General features: G+C 39.1%; 1 protein-coding gene across 1 annotated transcript; it reads left to right on the top strand.

The window, feature by feature from the left end:
- Positions 1–459: 459 nt before the first annotated feature.
- RAB32 (RAB32, member RAS oncogene family) lies at positions 460–15,434 on the top strand. Its single transcript, XM_050787422.1, has 3 exons — positions 460–883; positions 10,037–10,314; positions 14,937–15,434. The coding sequence occupies exons 1-3, from the start codon at positions 634–636 to the stop codon at positions 15,084–15,086; spliced, it is 678 nt and encodes a 225-aa protein (XP_050643379.1). The 5' UTR covers positions 460–633; the 3' UTR covers positions 15,087–15,434.
- The last annotated feature ends 1,879 nt before the right edge of the window (positions 15,435–17,313 follow it).

Raw genomic sequence — 17,313 nt, 5'->3', positions numbered from 1 at the left:
GGCCAGTGTTACCCGTCCTTTGTTAAGTTCAAAGTCACGGTGCCACTTCCTTTCCCATCTAAAGGGGACTGCTGGCGACCCAGGGCAAGGCCCGCAGGTGTGGCTCTCCCTGCGGGGACAGTAGGACAGGATGTGGATTTCCAGGCCAGCGGCTTCCAGGTTGGGCCCAGACGCCAGGCCAATCCAGGCCCCGGGCCGGCTCAGCCGCCTCGGCGCCTCTTCAGGGCCCCAGTGAACCTCCGACGCCCACGAAGGCTCCAGGCCGGCTCTCCGGAGGCCCACCAGCGGGCGGCTGGGCCTCCCTCCGCGCCGCGACCGCCAGGAGGCGCCGCCCGGGAGAGGAAGTCCACTTGGGCCCGGCCAGGCGTGGGGGGCGCAGGGAGTGGCGGGAGCCACCTAGCGCAGGGTCCTCCCCAGGCTGGCGCCAGGCCTTGCCCCGGTCCAGCCCCGCCCGGGTCGCCAGCACTGGCGGGTTCCGGGTCCTGTGACCGGTCAGGCGGCGTCAGCGGGCGCGGCGGAGGGCGGGCCGGCCTCGGGGGAGTTTCCGCGGCCGCCGGGGGCGGGGCGGGAGAGCGCGAGGCCGGGCGGGAGGCCAGACTCGGAGCCCCAGCACGCCGGACAGCCGCAGCGCTCATGGCGGGCGGGGGAGCCGGGGACCCCGGTCTGGGGGCGGCTGCCGCCCCGGCGCCCGAGACCCGCGAGCACCTCTTCAAGGTGCTGGTTATCGGCGAGCTTGGAGTGGGCAAGACCAGCATCATCAAGCGCTACGTCCACCAGCTCTTCTCCCAGCACTACCGGGCCACCATCGGGGTGGACTTCGCCCTCAAGGTCCTCAACTGGGACAGCAGGACTCTGGTGCGCCTGCAGCTGTGGGACATCGCGGGTAAGCGCGGCCGCTAGTTTCCCACTCCAGAGCCCAGCCGGGCCGCCCGGCTCCTCTCTGCCTCTTTACTTTTTCTTCTCTGCCTGAACTCGTCTGCCTGGGTACGTTTAGAAGAGAGAGGCCGAATCCAAGGGCGAGATGCGATGGACGCGGTCGGCTGGACTCGGTGGGGCCCGGAGGATGGGATGGGCAGTAGGAGCTGGAGCAGGTCCTGCACGCCAGAGGGAGGCGAGGAGGCCAGGGGGCCTTTTCCAGACGTTTGAACTCTGAATAATGCAAGTGTATCATAGATACACCAGGACTAGTTGGGAAGGCTGACTTGAAGCGGGCCGGCGCCTCTCAGTCTCAACTCAAGTTCAGGGGGATTGGGTGACTTACCTGAAGCTGCACTCCTAGTTAGTGACACCACCAAGACCAAAAGTCAGGTTCATTTCCAGATCATTTTCCATCACCCGCCTTGGCTCTGAGACTGGCCTTTGTGAGGGAAACTCCATTCCTCAAATACTTTGCTCTCCTCGGAAGCCCAGGACAGACACTCGGTGAAGATTTGGGAAAGCTTTTCTGAAACTTTACGCTCACCTCTTCCTCTCTTCCTAAACCAGCACCTAGTCCTATCCCTGGTGCCCTCGCCCCCATGACTCCTCAATACACTGTTTCTCTGCCATTTGCTTTCACTTGTTCTGTTTGAGGGGGTACATTTCCCTCTGCTCTGATTTATGAACACTGGAACTTTGCCTGGTGTAGTGGTTGGGAGTGGGCGTTTTAAGATGATGTTAACTATTGGAAAGTTCATAGAAATGGTACCAAGCCAAGCGCCAGTGGCTCACGCTTGTAATCCCAGCACTTTGGAAGGCCTAGGCTGGAGGATCCCGCGAGCACAGGAGTTCGAGACCAGCCTGGGCTGTTAGTGAGACCCTGTCTCTACAACATACATACATACAAAAAATTAACCAGGCGTGGTCATGCGTGCCTGTAGTCCCAGCTACTCAGGAGCCTGAGGCAGGAGGATCACTTGAGCCTAAGAGAGGTCAAGGCTTCGGTGAGCTGTGTTCTCGCCACTGTACCCCAGCCTGGTCAACAGAGTGAGACCCTATCTCGGAAAAAATAAATAAATAAATAAAGTGCCAAAATTACTCTGTTCAATCATTACAGGTGTTAAGAAGCTCAGTCTGCAATAGAGCATTAGAATGGGAGCTGGTTTAGGGTTAGAGGATGCCCGAGGCCACCCTTCATTCTACAGTCCATAGAAGCCCATAGAGGGTATAGCTACCTGGCTGATAGCAGAGTTGGGGGGTGCGGATCACAGGTCTACTGTCTGTCTGCCAGGTAGTGCTCTTGTCATTTATAGCTTGTTACTTAACAAAGAGTGTTAAATAATTGTAACCTATAACTCATTCATTAAAGAGCACATTTCTCTCCCTCAGATAGGAGAATACATGTATGCATCTCAGTCCCTCAGAGAAAAGGAGTAATCAGCCGGGGACTCAGCTTTTTGTTGTTGTTTGTTACCAAAAGCCAAAAGTTCGTTTGAAAAGTCATCTTTGAAGCCAGAGACTTTTTCGAAATACTTCCTGCTGTTGCACAGAACCCTAATGAGCAGTATTTCTGCTTCTTGACAAAGTCATGGATTCTAAAGGTTGCCTTACCATGTGACGGTCATTCTCCAGGAATCTGCAGCATAGCTGAGGATTTTCACAAAGATGGTTTAAAACTTTGCTTAGAAGGGTGATTGACCTTGCCTTACTCTTTACGTAAATTATGGCATTTTGTTATTAGATGATAATTGGGTCCTACTGCTAGTAAATTAGTATGAGTAACTAGATTTTTAAGAGTTTATAGTTAGAGACTTGAGAAAGTAAAAGCAGGAGTAAGATATAAATTTTCTTTCTGGTATCACCTCTTCTTTTTTTATTAATCACAGACCTCGAATGACAGGAAGGGGTCATATCCAGTTTTTGTCAGATTCTGATACGTCTGCCTAGATGGGATATCCTTGCACTTTTCACTAAATCCAAAGCTTGAGTTTTACCAGGAAGGAAAACAAAAGTTTAAGATCTCCAAAAGGGATTTCTGGATGTTAGATATTGTTTCAACAAGTATTGTTATCCCATACAGCAAGTACAGACCAGCAATTTACAAAATTAGAGGTAAATTTATAGAAATGATTAGGCTCACATTATAAGTAAGATTTTCAGAGATAGAATTTTAATATAAGGAAAGTGAGGGAGAAAAATAGCTTAGTGAGAGACCAAAAAACAAACAAAAAAACTGTTTTAGAGACCAAAAAAAGCAAAATAAAAAAACCTTAGCCTGAAGTTTGGAGAACTATATTACTAACTGTTTGGTTTGAATATTTGAGCTACTAGTGAATCTCAGCTCATACCATTTGAATTAAGTAATGATGATGTCATGAAGGCAAAGTTAAGGCTGCTCCACAAACTTCCCCCATGGCTAAGCATACTTGCCTTATGTAGTAACAAAGTTGGATCATATTTAATTCTCAAATAATAGAAATATTCTTTGATTGCAAAATAGTAGGTAGAGCCAGTTACTTGCCATAACTAAGTTAAGGTGTGGTGTTTTTACTAGTTAGGTCTTTTTTTTTTTTTTTTTTGGTGCTTTAGTGAGAGGGCAAGATAGTAAAGAAATTATGACAAATCTCTATCCTTGAAAGCTTTGGCAAGTACGATAGGCTGGAATTATCAAATGTTTTCTATACATGTAGCCAAGCAGATTCAGTTGAACTCTTCAAGTTAAGAACCATTGTGATCCTCGGATACATGAATCTGTTCTTACGGCATTGAAGGAATCTGGCTTTAAAATACAGATGCAGTTTAGTGCAGTTTTTGTGTAAGACCATTGCAGTCTCTTAACTCACACATGCTTTGGGATTGCTGCTCAAAACATAACTGAATTCATATAAATGATATTTACCCAAGCATAAAATGCATGCTTGGAAGATATAAACTGTATAATCTATGCCTAAACTTATTTTCCATCGTTTTGATTCCCATCCAAAATAGAACGTGGATCCTGATTGCCTTGCTCCATCTTATACTTTGTCAGTTAGTATACCTAGTAATCTCCCTTTGTCTTTTTTTTCATAACTCTCCTATAATCCTTCATGAGCAAGAATCTGGAATATTACCTCTTGACACTTTCCTGATTTTAATGGTAGTTTTCAGTCACATATACACATATTTCTAATTATAAAGAAGCCGTGCTTTGAGGAATTAGTCTGTGTAATTATTTGTAGTCTCCATCTTAAACACAGATACTGCAGTTAAGTTTCCAGTGTTTATTGGTGGCTGATTACATACCAAGTCATTTACAAGGCTTTTTAAAATCTTTGTTACATATGGGTAATCTGGCTCTTGTACAATCTTGCCATCCTCAGCCTTATTCAAGCTCAATTGTTGTGCTGAATTATAAGCGAAGCCAACTGGCCCATTTACATCTGTAAATCTTTCACTGTTCCTGAGTCCTGAGACACCTTTAAGTGCCGCAGTCTGGGCTATCCATTCACAATTGTCCAGGCAGGCAGCTGGTCAGCATAATAACATATTTGTATTACTGCACATGGAAATTCCCCTGATAATGGCAGTCCTATTGCCCTTCCCTTTTGAATGTGTTACCATCCTTCATGGCCTCAATTAGCCCTCATAAGCTAAAAGATGCTCAGGTTATTAGTAGAGATAGTAGAGCACTGATAGGAAGTTCTACAACTTTCCTTTGCTCTCAGCCATTTGCCATTCTACCTTTAGAGTTGAATGAATTATAGGTTTTAGTGGTCCTGTAATCTAAACACAGAAAGGTATAGTAACTTGTGTGGACACAGGTTTCATGACTCACATATGAAAGCAATACACTTTTAAAAGGATAGCAGAATTTTGGTTTATTGGTGTCAAAACAGCAGCACAAATACTTTTCAAAATTTCCAAATGTTCTGGTTATCATGAAATTAGTCATGTGTATGTTATCTTGACCTTCCAATTTTCTTAAGCTTTTGATATGAAATTTTCAGCGAGTCTCATTCTGTAATAAATGTACCCAGGATTTTGTTTTTAGTCAGATATGATGGGGACATCAGATCAGGAGATGGATTGCCATTGGAAAGATAGTTTATCATAGTTCCCAAGAGTGGGGGCACATTATGCCACACCACATGAGGCCACAGGGAAAAGCAGCAGGGTTGGTCATGAGAAAGAAGGAGCAAGGAAAATGCATGGGCTGGAGCTTTTACTGTGGCTTTTGCAGGAAGGAACCAGTGAGGTAGGGTAGGCAAGCTAAGCAAGTTGAGGACTGGCTAGTTTGAATAATTTTGGTGTACTCTGGGTGATAGGAGTAGTCTCTAGTTGTCCAGTATTGGGCTGTGGGGTGATTTGGGACAGGGGATAGTGTCCCAGACTGCAGGATCCTGGTGCAAGGAGGCAGGTGGTATGGATTTAGGATTGATGGGCTGACTGATATGGTGTGCATGTCAGAGGTATGCTCCAAGATAGCTCCTTTGCTGTCTCTAGAAATTAGCTACCCGTGGGAGGATCAGTCCCTCCCCAGGCCTGCAATGCCCCAAGTTGTCAAAACATCATAAAGTGTAGAAAAAACACCATTAATACGTATTCCTAGGCACTTACTAAAGATTGAGAGATTACTCTTCCAAAGAAGGAAAATTTGAAGATCTCAAATTAAGTATTTCCTTAAAATAATAAGGATTTCACACTAAATCAACACTTAAGTAGTGGGCCACGTCCACAAGTTTAAGTTGCCTTAGGTTTGTAGAACTCTTCTCTTGGATGGTGAAAGAAGTGCATAGATACAAATTTGGGGAGACTTCTGGAGGGTGAGACAAAAGAGCAAGGTAAAGTTGTTTTAGAATTCTATTCAATTGTATTTTCAAAAGTTTTTTGTGCTTTTTAATAGTTGTGTAGGCTATAAACATCTAGTCTTTTCACTGTTCTTTCACGGACCTTGAGAAAGACAGACCAATGTGAAAATAAATGGATGGCAAGGGTTTAGTTTAAGGCTCCAACAAAGTCTTTCTAACTAACAGATGCCCATGTATTCTCCTCTTCCCCATGATTTTCACTCACTTTTATCCCGATATTTTTCTTAAGCATCATCTGCAGTGGTTTTCCTATTTTTTTCTTCATTCAGTTTTGTTACTCTTTTACTTTACAGATTTATTTAATCTGGGTTTCAAAAGGTGGTAGATGAGCAAAAAAGATACTTTGTACATGATTTAAGTTAGTTTTACAACTGGAGGAACTTAGCATATCTATGTGTTGTAAATCTTTGAAGCAACATAGTTAAATATAAATATAGGTTACACCTACTTAGGTTTTTGGAGAGCAACCCTTAATTTTATGTTACAATTATTATTTTAAATTCATCTTATCTTTTCCCACTCCCTAATTAAACCTCATGTGTTTTGGAAATTTTTGTTTTTTAACTTGCTTTACCATTTCTGAAGCATTAATGGATTAATTAAGAATTTATTAAAAAGAGATTACAAATTCATTAAAATAGAAAGTATATTTTGCTATTATTTTAGAAAACAAACTGTTTCCCTACATACATGGTATTGGCCTTTTGATGCTGGGTTATTTACATTTTATTTCCATTGCTGTCTGGATTCAGTGATTATAGAATATATAGAAAATCGGTATAACATTCAAATTATAATACGGGAACCTAAAATATCAATGTTAGAGCCAGGAGGACTTAGTGATCCCTACAGATCCCTGAGACCAGTTGGCATAGTTAAGCCAAAAAAGTTTCTTGCCTGAGGTTGCTTGAATGTTGGGCGCTTAGCATTTTTTTGAATCCCTGGCATAGTTAGACTTGATTTATCAAGTTTGTTTTTCTCTGCAAACCATTTTTACAATTACAAGGTAGAGCACATAACGAGCTAATAGTTTAAAGCTTTCACATGTTTAATTGGCACCATTTTTAAAAAGAATACTCAGGCTTTCATCATGCGGTAAACTTGTGGAGCACTCAATAATAGCTGACATTTATGCAGGGCTTACCTGGCATTTTACACTGTTTTGAACTTGAAGTATAACTTAACATGCATAGACCACCTCCACTTCAAGATATAAAATATTCTTAGCCTTCTAAAACAGAAATCAGCTACGTTTTCTATAAAGGGCCTGACAAATATTTTAGGTTTTGTAGGCCATTTCATGTATGTGGCCACTATTCAACTCTGCCATCGTAAGACAAAAACAGACATAGACAACATGTAAACAAATAAGGGTAACTGAATTCCAGTAAAACCTTTTTTAGCTGGATTAGGTCATTGGCTGTAGTTCATCAAACTGCCCTGGAAGACTTAGGCAGGAACTAAGTTTAACCCTCTCAGTTACCCTCGAAGGGAGGTATTATTTTGTATACTTTTATGGAGGTATAATTGACATACAATAAGCAGTACAATTTGAAAAGTTTTTGCATCACTGTAGTCAATATTTCAAATATTTTCATCATCACAAAAGTGTTCTTCTCTTGCCCCTTTGGAATATATACCCTGCCTTTCCCAAGGCAACCATTTATCTGCTTTCTCTTACTGTATTGTCATAGTTTGCACTTTTTACAATTTGATATGAATGAACTCATGTAACATTACCCACTTGCGCTCTGACCTGGCTTCTTTTACAAAGCATAATGATTTTGAGATAATTCATGTTTTTGCTTGTATCCATGGTTTTGTTCCTTTCCTTTCTATTGTTGAGCTGTATTTCGTTGTATAACTAGATGATAGTTTATCCATTAATCTGTTGATTGACATTTGATTTGGCATCTGTGAACATAATGAAAGTGACTTTGAGAGTTCAAGTTGTCCACATCCTGGTCAACACTTGGTGTATTCAGACTTCTTAATTTTAGCCATTCCTGTGGGAGTGAAGTGTCAAGTTGTGATTTAAATTTGCATTTCCCCAGTGACTAATGATGTTGAACATCTTTTCCTGTGCTTATTTTTTTTTTCATCACATACATTTTCTGGCAAACTGTTCCAATCTTTTGCTTACATTATTAATTTTTTTATCTTCTTCTTTGGGAGTCTTGAGAGTTTATATATTCTGGGTATAAGCCCTTTGTCAGATAAACAGTTTGCATTTTTTCTCCCAGCCATTGCCTTTTGTTTTCACTTACTTAACCAAGTAATTGACACTTTTGATTTGCCATATAGTGTGGTTGTTTAAAAAGTACACTCTGATGTCAGGACTGCCACCAAATTTTGAATCCTAATCTTGGGAACTAAAGAAAATTAATATTTTTAAGCCACAGGATCTTCTTCTAAATTACTTGTCATAAACATTTCTGATTTTCTTATGCTTTACCAGAAAGGTTATATGAGTAAATATTTAAATAAGACTCACTAGTAAAAGGAAATACTTGAAATTTAAAGATCATTCCCCTCCCCCCCAAAAAAAATAGTCACTAAAGTTTAACAGCTCTTTGTTAACTTCTAGGTTTCTGACTGCTCTTTTACTAGTTTGACACCCCACTCTCTTTTCTAAATTAAAGATATAGCCCAAAGGAATACTTTATTACCATGTAATTATCTTGAAATCTTACTTTTTCAATTTCCTAATTTAAGACTATCTTATCTTGTTGCTTAGTCCTTTCATATTCAATAATTGAAATATATGAAAATGGAAGTGGTTGGTAATGTGTGCACTGCATTTGAAATTGGAATCTGAATCATTTCAATGCATATGTAGTCTTTCTGCAGAATAGTGATTTTGAACAGTTGGCATATCATCGAAGTTTTTATAAATGTCAGCATTATGAGCCAATGAACTATATAGTTGGTCAGATTTACATTACAATAATATATGAACATAATATTAGGGTTTTTTATGTGACCATTTGTTACAGTAAAATTTAGACCTTTGGACTATTACAATACAGCTTCAGTTAAACAATATGAGGAGTCATCACAAAACAAACCTTAACTTTATCCATTCACATTTGGCCATTGTTTTATTCTTCCATTATTCCCTAAAGCAATATATAAAATTATATTGCATTGTAGAGTTTGGAGAAGGAAGAATTTTATATTTTGGGGTATCTTTGCATCTGTGCAGATAAAATGTATCAATAAAATGTAGATAAAGCCGGTTGCTCATGTGTTTCAAGAGGAAAGTGTCTTTATCATAGAACAGAGTGATACATCTCCGATGTGCATTGATTGCCAATCATTTTTCCTTCACACTGTAGTCAGTAACTAAGTCAAGGCAACTGCAAGATAGTTCAGAAAGGCTAGCATCCCACTTCTATAGGTGTGGGGGAGTCAGAAGACCTGAATTCTAGTCCTGTCTTCTTTAGTCAGTGATACTGTAATCCTGGCCAAGCATCCCTTTGCCTGTTGTTACATCTGTCAGATGAAAAGAAGGATTTTCCTATGCCAAAGATTAGTACAACAGCAGATAGTAAGAATGCTTTGCAAAGTCCCATATAATGTACAAAGCAGATTTTTCCCAAAGTGTTTGACATAAGTTAAATTATTTTATAAGTACAATGATATTTGAAGAACCCTGGAATTGATTCTTCTTGTAACAACACAACCAGTTGTGCTTTTTGTTCTGAAATAGATTTTCATGTGTCTGCTACTTACGGGGTGAAATCTTGCATATTGCATCAGAAGTGGGTATGGGCTAGAGATATGAAGGAGAGATGAGTTGAGAACATGAGCTACTTTATCTCATGTCGAGCCTTAATCTATTGGACTAGCATGTTACCCACTGCACTTATCTCCTTCCTACAGGCTTCATTTCTTCTATTCTTGTCTCTTCTTCCTCTACTTCCAGCTTTGTGTTTTCCTTTAGTGCCTCTCTTCTCTTAAACTAAGGGGAGAGGAGTTGGAATAAATGACAGACTTTGTAGCTTTAAATATTATCATATTGGTTTTATGGAGAATATATCATACAGAACATAAAACTAATTCATTAGGTACTTAAACCAAATTATCAGACACATCTGCTGTATAGGTCATCGTCTGTATGGATAGCCTTAATCACACCAGGTTATGCTGCTCTGGAACGGAAGATATTTGTTCATAGTATTGCTGTTGGGGTAAAAGGAGTTATACTTAAATGTAAACTCTGTCTGAATGACAAGTTTTTATTTTTTTCCTATATTTATGTCTAGGGCAGGAGCGATTTGGCAACATGACCCGAGTATACTACAAGGAAGCTGTTGGTGCTTTTGTAGTCTTTGATATATCAAGAAGTTCTACATTTGAGGCAGTCTTAAAATGGAAAAGTGATCTGGATAGTAAAGTTCATCTTCCAAATGGCAGCCCTATCCCTGCTGTCCTCTTGGCTAACAAATGTGACCAGAACAAGGACAGTAGCCAGACTCCTTCCCAGATGGACCAGTTCTGCAAAGAACATGGCTTCGCCGGATGGTTTGAAACTTCTGCAAAGGTGAGATCTGCTTTGCTTATGCATCTTTTGCTTTCTAGCTCATAAATCTAGGCTGTAACGCTTAAGCATTTAGATGTATTTGTGTGAGTGGTGTTTGAAAGTCTGGAAAATGAGAAGTGTAGCATGGATGTGTTATAGCTTCTTTCAGTCCACAACAGTACTGCTTTCCAAATTGGCTAATGGCTAATAGAAGGGCAGATTTTCCATAAAAACAAAAAGAGTTATTTAGAGCAAAAAGCAAATGACATTTTCTGTGAGTCTGAGTTTTTAACTGAGGTACTTCTCATGTAACTGGAGTGGATGGGGGTATTGTCAAGCACAAGAATTTTTGATTTTTGCAAAACGCTAAATGAATAGGAAGATGCCTCTGGTGAAGATGTGTGTCACATGCAGGACCATGTGAAAAGATCAGAGAGGAGATTTATTCAGATGATGTTTGAAGAGTTTTAGGTTAACTGTGTATGAAAGATTTGAAACAGCTGGAAAATATCAACATTTGTGGTATGCTTCATAAATAGTAAAGTGAGAATTTTTTCTTTTGTCGATTATGGAAAGCTGAATAAAATATTTTCTGAAGGAAAAAGTAAAACAGTAAGTTGGCTTTCAAAAATTTTAACAGTCTAGTGACCGGGCATGGTGGCTCATGCCTGTTTCCTAGCACTCTGGGAGGCCGAGGCGGGCGGATTGGGCAGATCACTTGAACTGGGAGTTCGAGACTAGCCTGGGCAACATGGCAAAACCCCGTCTCTACCAAAAAATACAAAAAGTAGCTGAGCATGGTGGTGCATGCCTGTGGTCCTAGCTTCTCGGGAGGCTGAGGCGGGATGATCACTTGAGTCTGGGAGGCAGAGGTTGCAGTGAGCCAAGATCACACCACTGGATTCCAGCCTGGGTGACAAAGTGAGACCCCATCTCAAAAAAAAAAAAAAAAAAAAAAAAAAAATTCTTAACAGTCTGGATATAGAAAAAAGGTGAAAATAATACATATATGAAATGTTTGGAGGGGAGTTGTGTGCATTGGAAGTTTCATATAAGGGGGTTAGTGACAGTCCGATTTATGTAAGAATGATGAAATGTTTGAAAAATTCTGTAATGACAGACAAACATTATACCATAAATTTGTTGAAATCTTAACACAGTTCTAGCTTTTAGTTTATGTTCTGTGGATTTCGTGTGTGTGTTTATGTGTGTTTTTATATACGTTTGCACGTATGTATGTATCACTGTTCCTCCAAATCACCCACCTCATTCTGGGTATTTATTATCAGATTAGGTTTAGCTCTACTAGAAACTTACCCTTAGAGTAAAAAAACTACTTGATGCCCATCATGATCTGCGGGATAAAAGCAAAGCAATGAGAGACTGCGCAAAAGAGAGACTGCTCCAAAAATATTGAGTAATGATGGAGTGACTGGGAAAAAAAGAAGACTGTTTACTAGAGGCAGAAATGTACACTCCTAAGCTAGAGGCTAACTGAATAAATATAGCATCTTAAAATTTCCTTCTTTAAATAAAACAGTGGTAGAAGAAAGATGAAACCCAGGGGTGCTATGTGAGCACTTAACCTGACATGAAGAAGAAAATCACAGAAAGAAAGCCTTCTTATAGAGAAGGTACCTCAGCCTCCCAAGAAGCTAGGACCACAGGCATGTGCCACCATGCCCAGCTACTTTTTGTATTTTTGGTAGAGACAGAGTTTTCCCATGTTGCCCAGGCTGGACTCGAGCGCTGAGCTGGAGCAATCTGCCCACCTCAGCCCCGCAAAGTGCTAGGATTACAGACATGTTCTTCTGGACACTCATGCCCTCTGTCTGCTCTGTATGCCTTTTGGGTGATTTGCTCTGCTTCCCAGCTTTGCTGTAAAAAGACCAAAAAAAAAAAAAAAGGCAGTAAATGTAACTGCTTATGCGAGTGTACATTTTGGTAGAGGAGTTTTATAAATTATAGACAAAATTCTCCTTTAGGCTTTATTTAATCTTTCAGGTAATAAATCCAGATTTGCCCCCAGATGTAAGACGTCACGTGACTAGTAGCTTGTGACTGTGTAAGTCATCGGTTTCATTTTATTTATGGATACGATTACACGCAGAGGTGAAAGGTGAAGCACTGTTTAAAAGTTTCAAATTTGTTCTGTGTTTCCCTACAAATATAGTAGAAGTGGCTTCTGTAGAATTTCTTTAGCAGTAAACCAGGGGTGTTCCAAGAGAATAACAGTAATAAAAAAATTAGGTTAAAAATCTTAGATTTAAGGCTTAAAGTACTGCCTAAATGTCATTAGTAGGTATACTTCTGAGCTGGCCAGCAGCTGACTTCAGATCTGACTTTTGCTTGAACTGCAGTCATCTGAATTTCACTAGGAATACAGGCAAAAGATAACTTTTGCAAATACATTTCATCATTTCACCTTTATGGCAAATAATGGATTTCTAATATAAAACTTTAATAATGTTAACATATGGGAATTACAATAACATGTGACTACACTGACATTGGAATTTTAACCAGTTGCTTCCACATACAGTTAGAGAATTTTATAATTATTTGCTATAACGGGGATAGCTGAGACTGAATGTCACTTGGACGTTCAAAAGATCAATACTTGAATTAAAGTTAACACTTATCTTGGGGGTGGAGGCAAAAAATAACTAAAAAGCTGGTTTCAGTGCTGTGAAAGATGCCTGTACGTAGCCTAGCTCTTTTAGGTTCCTTGTTGTCTGATAAAGGCTTTACAAATAAGGAAAAAGGCTGCAGTGAACCTTGTAGCATTGGATTGGATTAGACATTAATATGAGCTTCAGGTTTCATATGTGTGTGTGTGTGTGTGTGTGTAAGAGTATCTGCATATATATGTGAGAATGTGTGTAGGTGTATGTATGTACACACACATATGTGTAAACAGATGAAGTTGATATAGATGCGTGTACCATACTAGCCATACCTGCTGAGAGGGCTTAAAAGCAATGACACCACGGAACCAATTAACTTACCGAGTGCTCAAAATTCGGTTTTTAAATATCATTCTCCAGTAAAAAGAATGGGAATCCCTGGAGTAATGCCTGATTTCAGGGTGGATGGGACAAGGAAAGTAAAGATGTGCCTGTGATATTTTGTTGTGCGAGAAACTAAGGAAGTGCTCACGAAATGATGGGGACATGTCACAAAGATACAGGATACTGCCATACAAGCTCCAAACATGTAAGACAATTTGAGCAACAACGTAAATAATTTCTGTAATGGGTTCAACTTACAGAGTAAACTAATAATCCATGATAGAAATGAACAAATGAATAAATAAATGAGGGAGAAGGGAACCTCTTTCTAACAGTAGAATTCCAGCTAATAAATGTAGAAGGAATGGCAGAAATAAAAAGTCACCATTAAACACCACAGTGATGACTGTTGTAGGGAGGAATTAATTGATGCTAACATTAGTGGGGGAAAGTGTGGTAAGAAACAGGATATTGACATATTTGCACTAAGTACAAAGGGAAAAATAATAACTTTTCTGTGGAGAAACCTGGCAAAAACAACTGTAAGCAGTGTGCTTCCTGATAAACTGTGCAGGTACATCACTTGTGTTTTATTTCTGCCAAAAATATGTAAGTTGAATTTAATGATAAGGAAACATCAAACATCGCAGATGGAGGTATATTCACCAGCCAGTGCTCTCTGAGAGTGTCAAGGTCATGAAAAGCAAGGAGACTGAGGAACTGTTCCAGAGTAAAAGAGACCCCGGGGCGACAACAGTGAAGTACAGCCTGTGATCCTACATCTGAAATAGGGCATTGAAATAATTGACACAATTTGAGTAAGCTTGTTAGACTAACACTGATACTACACTATTGTATAATTTCCTGATTTTGATAGTTGTATTCTGGTTATCTAAGATGTTAATATTTGAGAAATATGTGTGAATGGTAGGAATGTTCACTATTTTTGCAATATTTTAGTAAATCTGAAATTATTTAAAAATGAACAGTTAAATATTTTTTAGAATAAGCACAGTTTTTTCAATGTGTTACTTACCGTGTGTTTAATGATAACTTATAATTCAGTCACACAAATGCTGTGACAGCTAATAATTCCTTAGGGTGTCCTTAATGGACGTTGCACTGACAACATTGTTTCAGGCTAATTTATACATGACAACTAAAAGGAATAATTTGTACTTAGAGATGGAGAAGTGACATGATACATTTATCATATTTTAATGTGGTTTGAGCCCTTTCAATTTTTTTTTCACAGTGTATCCTGACTGCTTGAATTAGATATTCAAGGGCCGGAATTTTTTTTATTTGGAATGGCTTCATTATATGAATTGCAGCCCAGAGCAAAGATTCATTTTCAACTATCGAGATAGCTCATTGAACCTCAGTGGCAAAGATTTAAGATAGGAACATCAAAAAAAGTGTCCTTCATAAAAATAAGGGAATTCTTTCCATCACCACATTATTCTTTAACATTCAGCTCTAAGTGGGCACACACTTTAGTATTAGAGGAAAGTAGCTGTGCACTTGCAATGCCACCTCTAACAAATTTTTCTGGTCCCATTCATACTGTTAATGCCTTATTCTAGGAATTAATTCTAAAATTTAACCCTGTTCTTCCTTTCTGCATTACAGGATAACATAAACATAGAGGAAGCTGCCCGGTTCTTAGTGGAGAAGATTCTTGCAAACCACCAAAGCTTTCCTAATGAAGAAAACGATGTGGGCAAAATTAAGCTAGATCAAGAGACCTTGAGAGCAGAGAGCAAATCCCAGTGTTGCTGATAGGGCTTCTGCTTCTCTCGTGTGTGCCTCAGCTCTGAAGAAGTTCCTGAGAATGGGTTATGGATGTCATGTTAGCTGTGAGTCTTCCCACAGGTGGCACTTCAAAAGGCAGCACCACTGGGTGCCGGCACTTATTTGAAAATGGAACTTTGGGAGAAGTATCCTTGCCAGTGGCTCTGTAACTTAACAGATGACAATTAGGCTTTTGTCATTGTCGCCATCATATGGAAGATAATGTTTACATCCTTTTAAACATCTTTTTATATGACAGTTCCTTAGGATTTGGTAAGCCTTCCAAGTTGTAGCTTTTAATGTAAGTGCTGGGGTGGTAATAAAATGTTACCTCCAGTCTTATGGTCATTTTGAGTCTATATTTTTGCCATCTTATTGTATCCTCACTTTTTAGGGGGGGTTTTAGATTCTATTAGCCACAAAGGCTTGAGGTTTCTCTTTAGCAATTTTCTATTCAAAACTTTGGAAAGGCCAGGTATGGTGGCTCATGCCTATAATCCCAGCACTTTAAGAAGGTGAGGCAGGAAGATCACTTGAGCCCAGGAGTTTGAGGTCACAGTGAGCTATGATTGTACCACGGCACTCCAGCCTGAGCAACAGAGTGAGAACCTCTTAAAACAAGACAAACCTTTTGAAACTTTGTGTAAAATTATTTTCCTTACATATAATTTACCCATTCATAGCTGGTGTGGCATGTGGTCACTCTTCTTAAATACATTAAAATGACCTTAATGACTGAAAAAGTACTCACAGCACATCTGTATTATGGATGTTTCCCTCTGGATATGGTTACTACCCCTTGGAAACTCTATAAATGAGCATTTCTTCTTTTCTCTCCCTAGTCCTTTCTCTCTTTTCTTTTTCCTGTTTATGTTCATAACTGAAGGCCTATGTGATATGATGGTTGCAATTCTTTCTCAAGTTTGTGATAGCAATGGTCAAGGAGAGAATGTATTTCAAAGCATATACAATTAAATCTGAGCTTCTATAGTATGAATTGTGAAAGACACTAGGTCGTGTATGGTTTTGTATAAGGGTTGGGACATTTAAAGTATAATATCTAAGAAACTTAAGGCAGACTCACAATATTTGCATTACCATTTAAGCCAATTAAGGAAAATAATAAATATTTTGAATGAAGTCTTACTTTTGAATTCCTATAGTTCTATAATAGAAAGATAATATGGGATGTACTTTTCTGCCTTAGAAAACTTTGTTCACTTTTGCCTTCTATTTTTAAGGGACTTACTTATATCATGTCCAACTTACTGATTTAAGAAAGATCCAAACTTACTTCTTTCAAAGAAAATGTTAAGAGTTTTTTGGCACAATCCAAAGCTAATGCAAAATGAGACCTTGACCAAATTTGTTTTATACATTAAGTGAACTTGGATGGGAAGGATTCATTAATTTATTGCACACGAAACAAAACAAAGGCCTAGGCTTGGCAAGATCTAATCTCAACACTTTGTGAGGTCAAGGAGGGAGAATCTCTTGAGTCCAGGAGTTCAAGACCAGCCCTAGCAACATAGAGAGACCTTGTCTCTACAAAAATCAAAAACAAAAACAAAACTCCAAAAAACACGGCAAGAAGTGCATTTGCTTTGACAGCTATGTTCTGGAAATAAATAATAGTTGTCATGAACCATAAAATGTAGCTCTCTTTTCATTAAACCTAACTTTTGCCTAGAAATCACATATATGTTTATATATTACATATTTAAGAAAGAAAGAAAACGCTTTAGACCTCTTTGGATATGTATTCTACATATCTACATAGCACCAGATTTTCTGAAGTGAAAAAGTAAAAGACCCTGATTTAAGTAATATATATCTTTTAATGACTATTAACACCTGTTTTTTTTTTAATGTTGAATTAAATCTATCTTTCTAAAATATGTTTCATACTCCTAAGTTTTTTTCTACTCTAGGTACAATTTTTCAACCTTTTTTATATTTCAAAGTCCAATGGTATTAAGTATGAAATGGTGCTTAACCTCAAATGTTAGAAATATAAAGCTTATGCTAAGTAGTTTCTGAAAAAGATTGCAGTCTGCTTGGAATTTTCTTTTTTATATATTAATTTTCATTTTTACAAGAAATCCATTGTGCTTAAATTCCCCCTAACAGTACATTCAAAATCAGGAGTATTACATTCTCATTGCCCCTCTTTACAATTGTTAATAACTTCTCAGAGTAATTTTAACATTGGTAA

The sequence above is a fragment of the Macaca thibetana genome, chromosome 4 (assembly GCF_024542745.1).
Source record: "Macaca thibetana thibetana isolate TM-01 chromosome 4, ASM2454274v1, whole genome shotgun sequence".
Taxonomy (NCBI): domain Eukaryota; kingdom Metazoa; phylum Chordata; class Mammalia; order Primates; family Cercopithecidae; genus Macaca; species Macaca thibetana.
The sequence above is the reverse complement of the archived record's forward strand: the minus strand, read 5'-3'. Positions and strand labels throughout refer to the sequence as shown.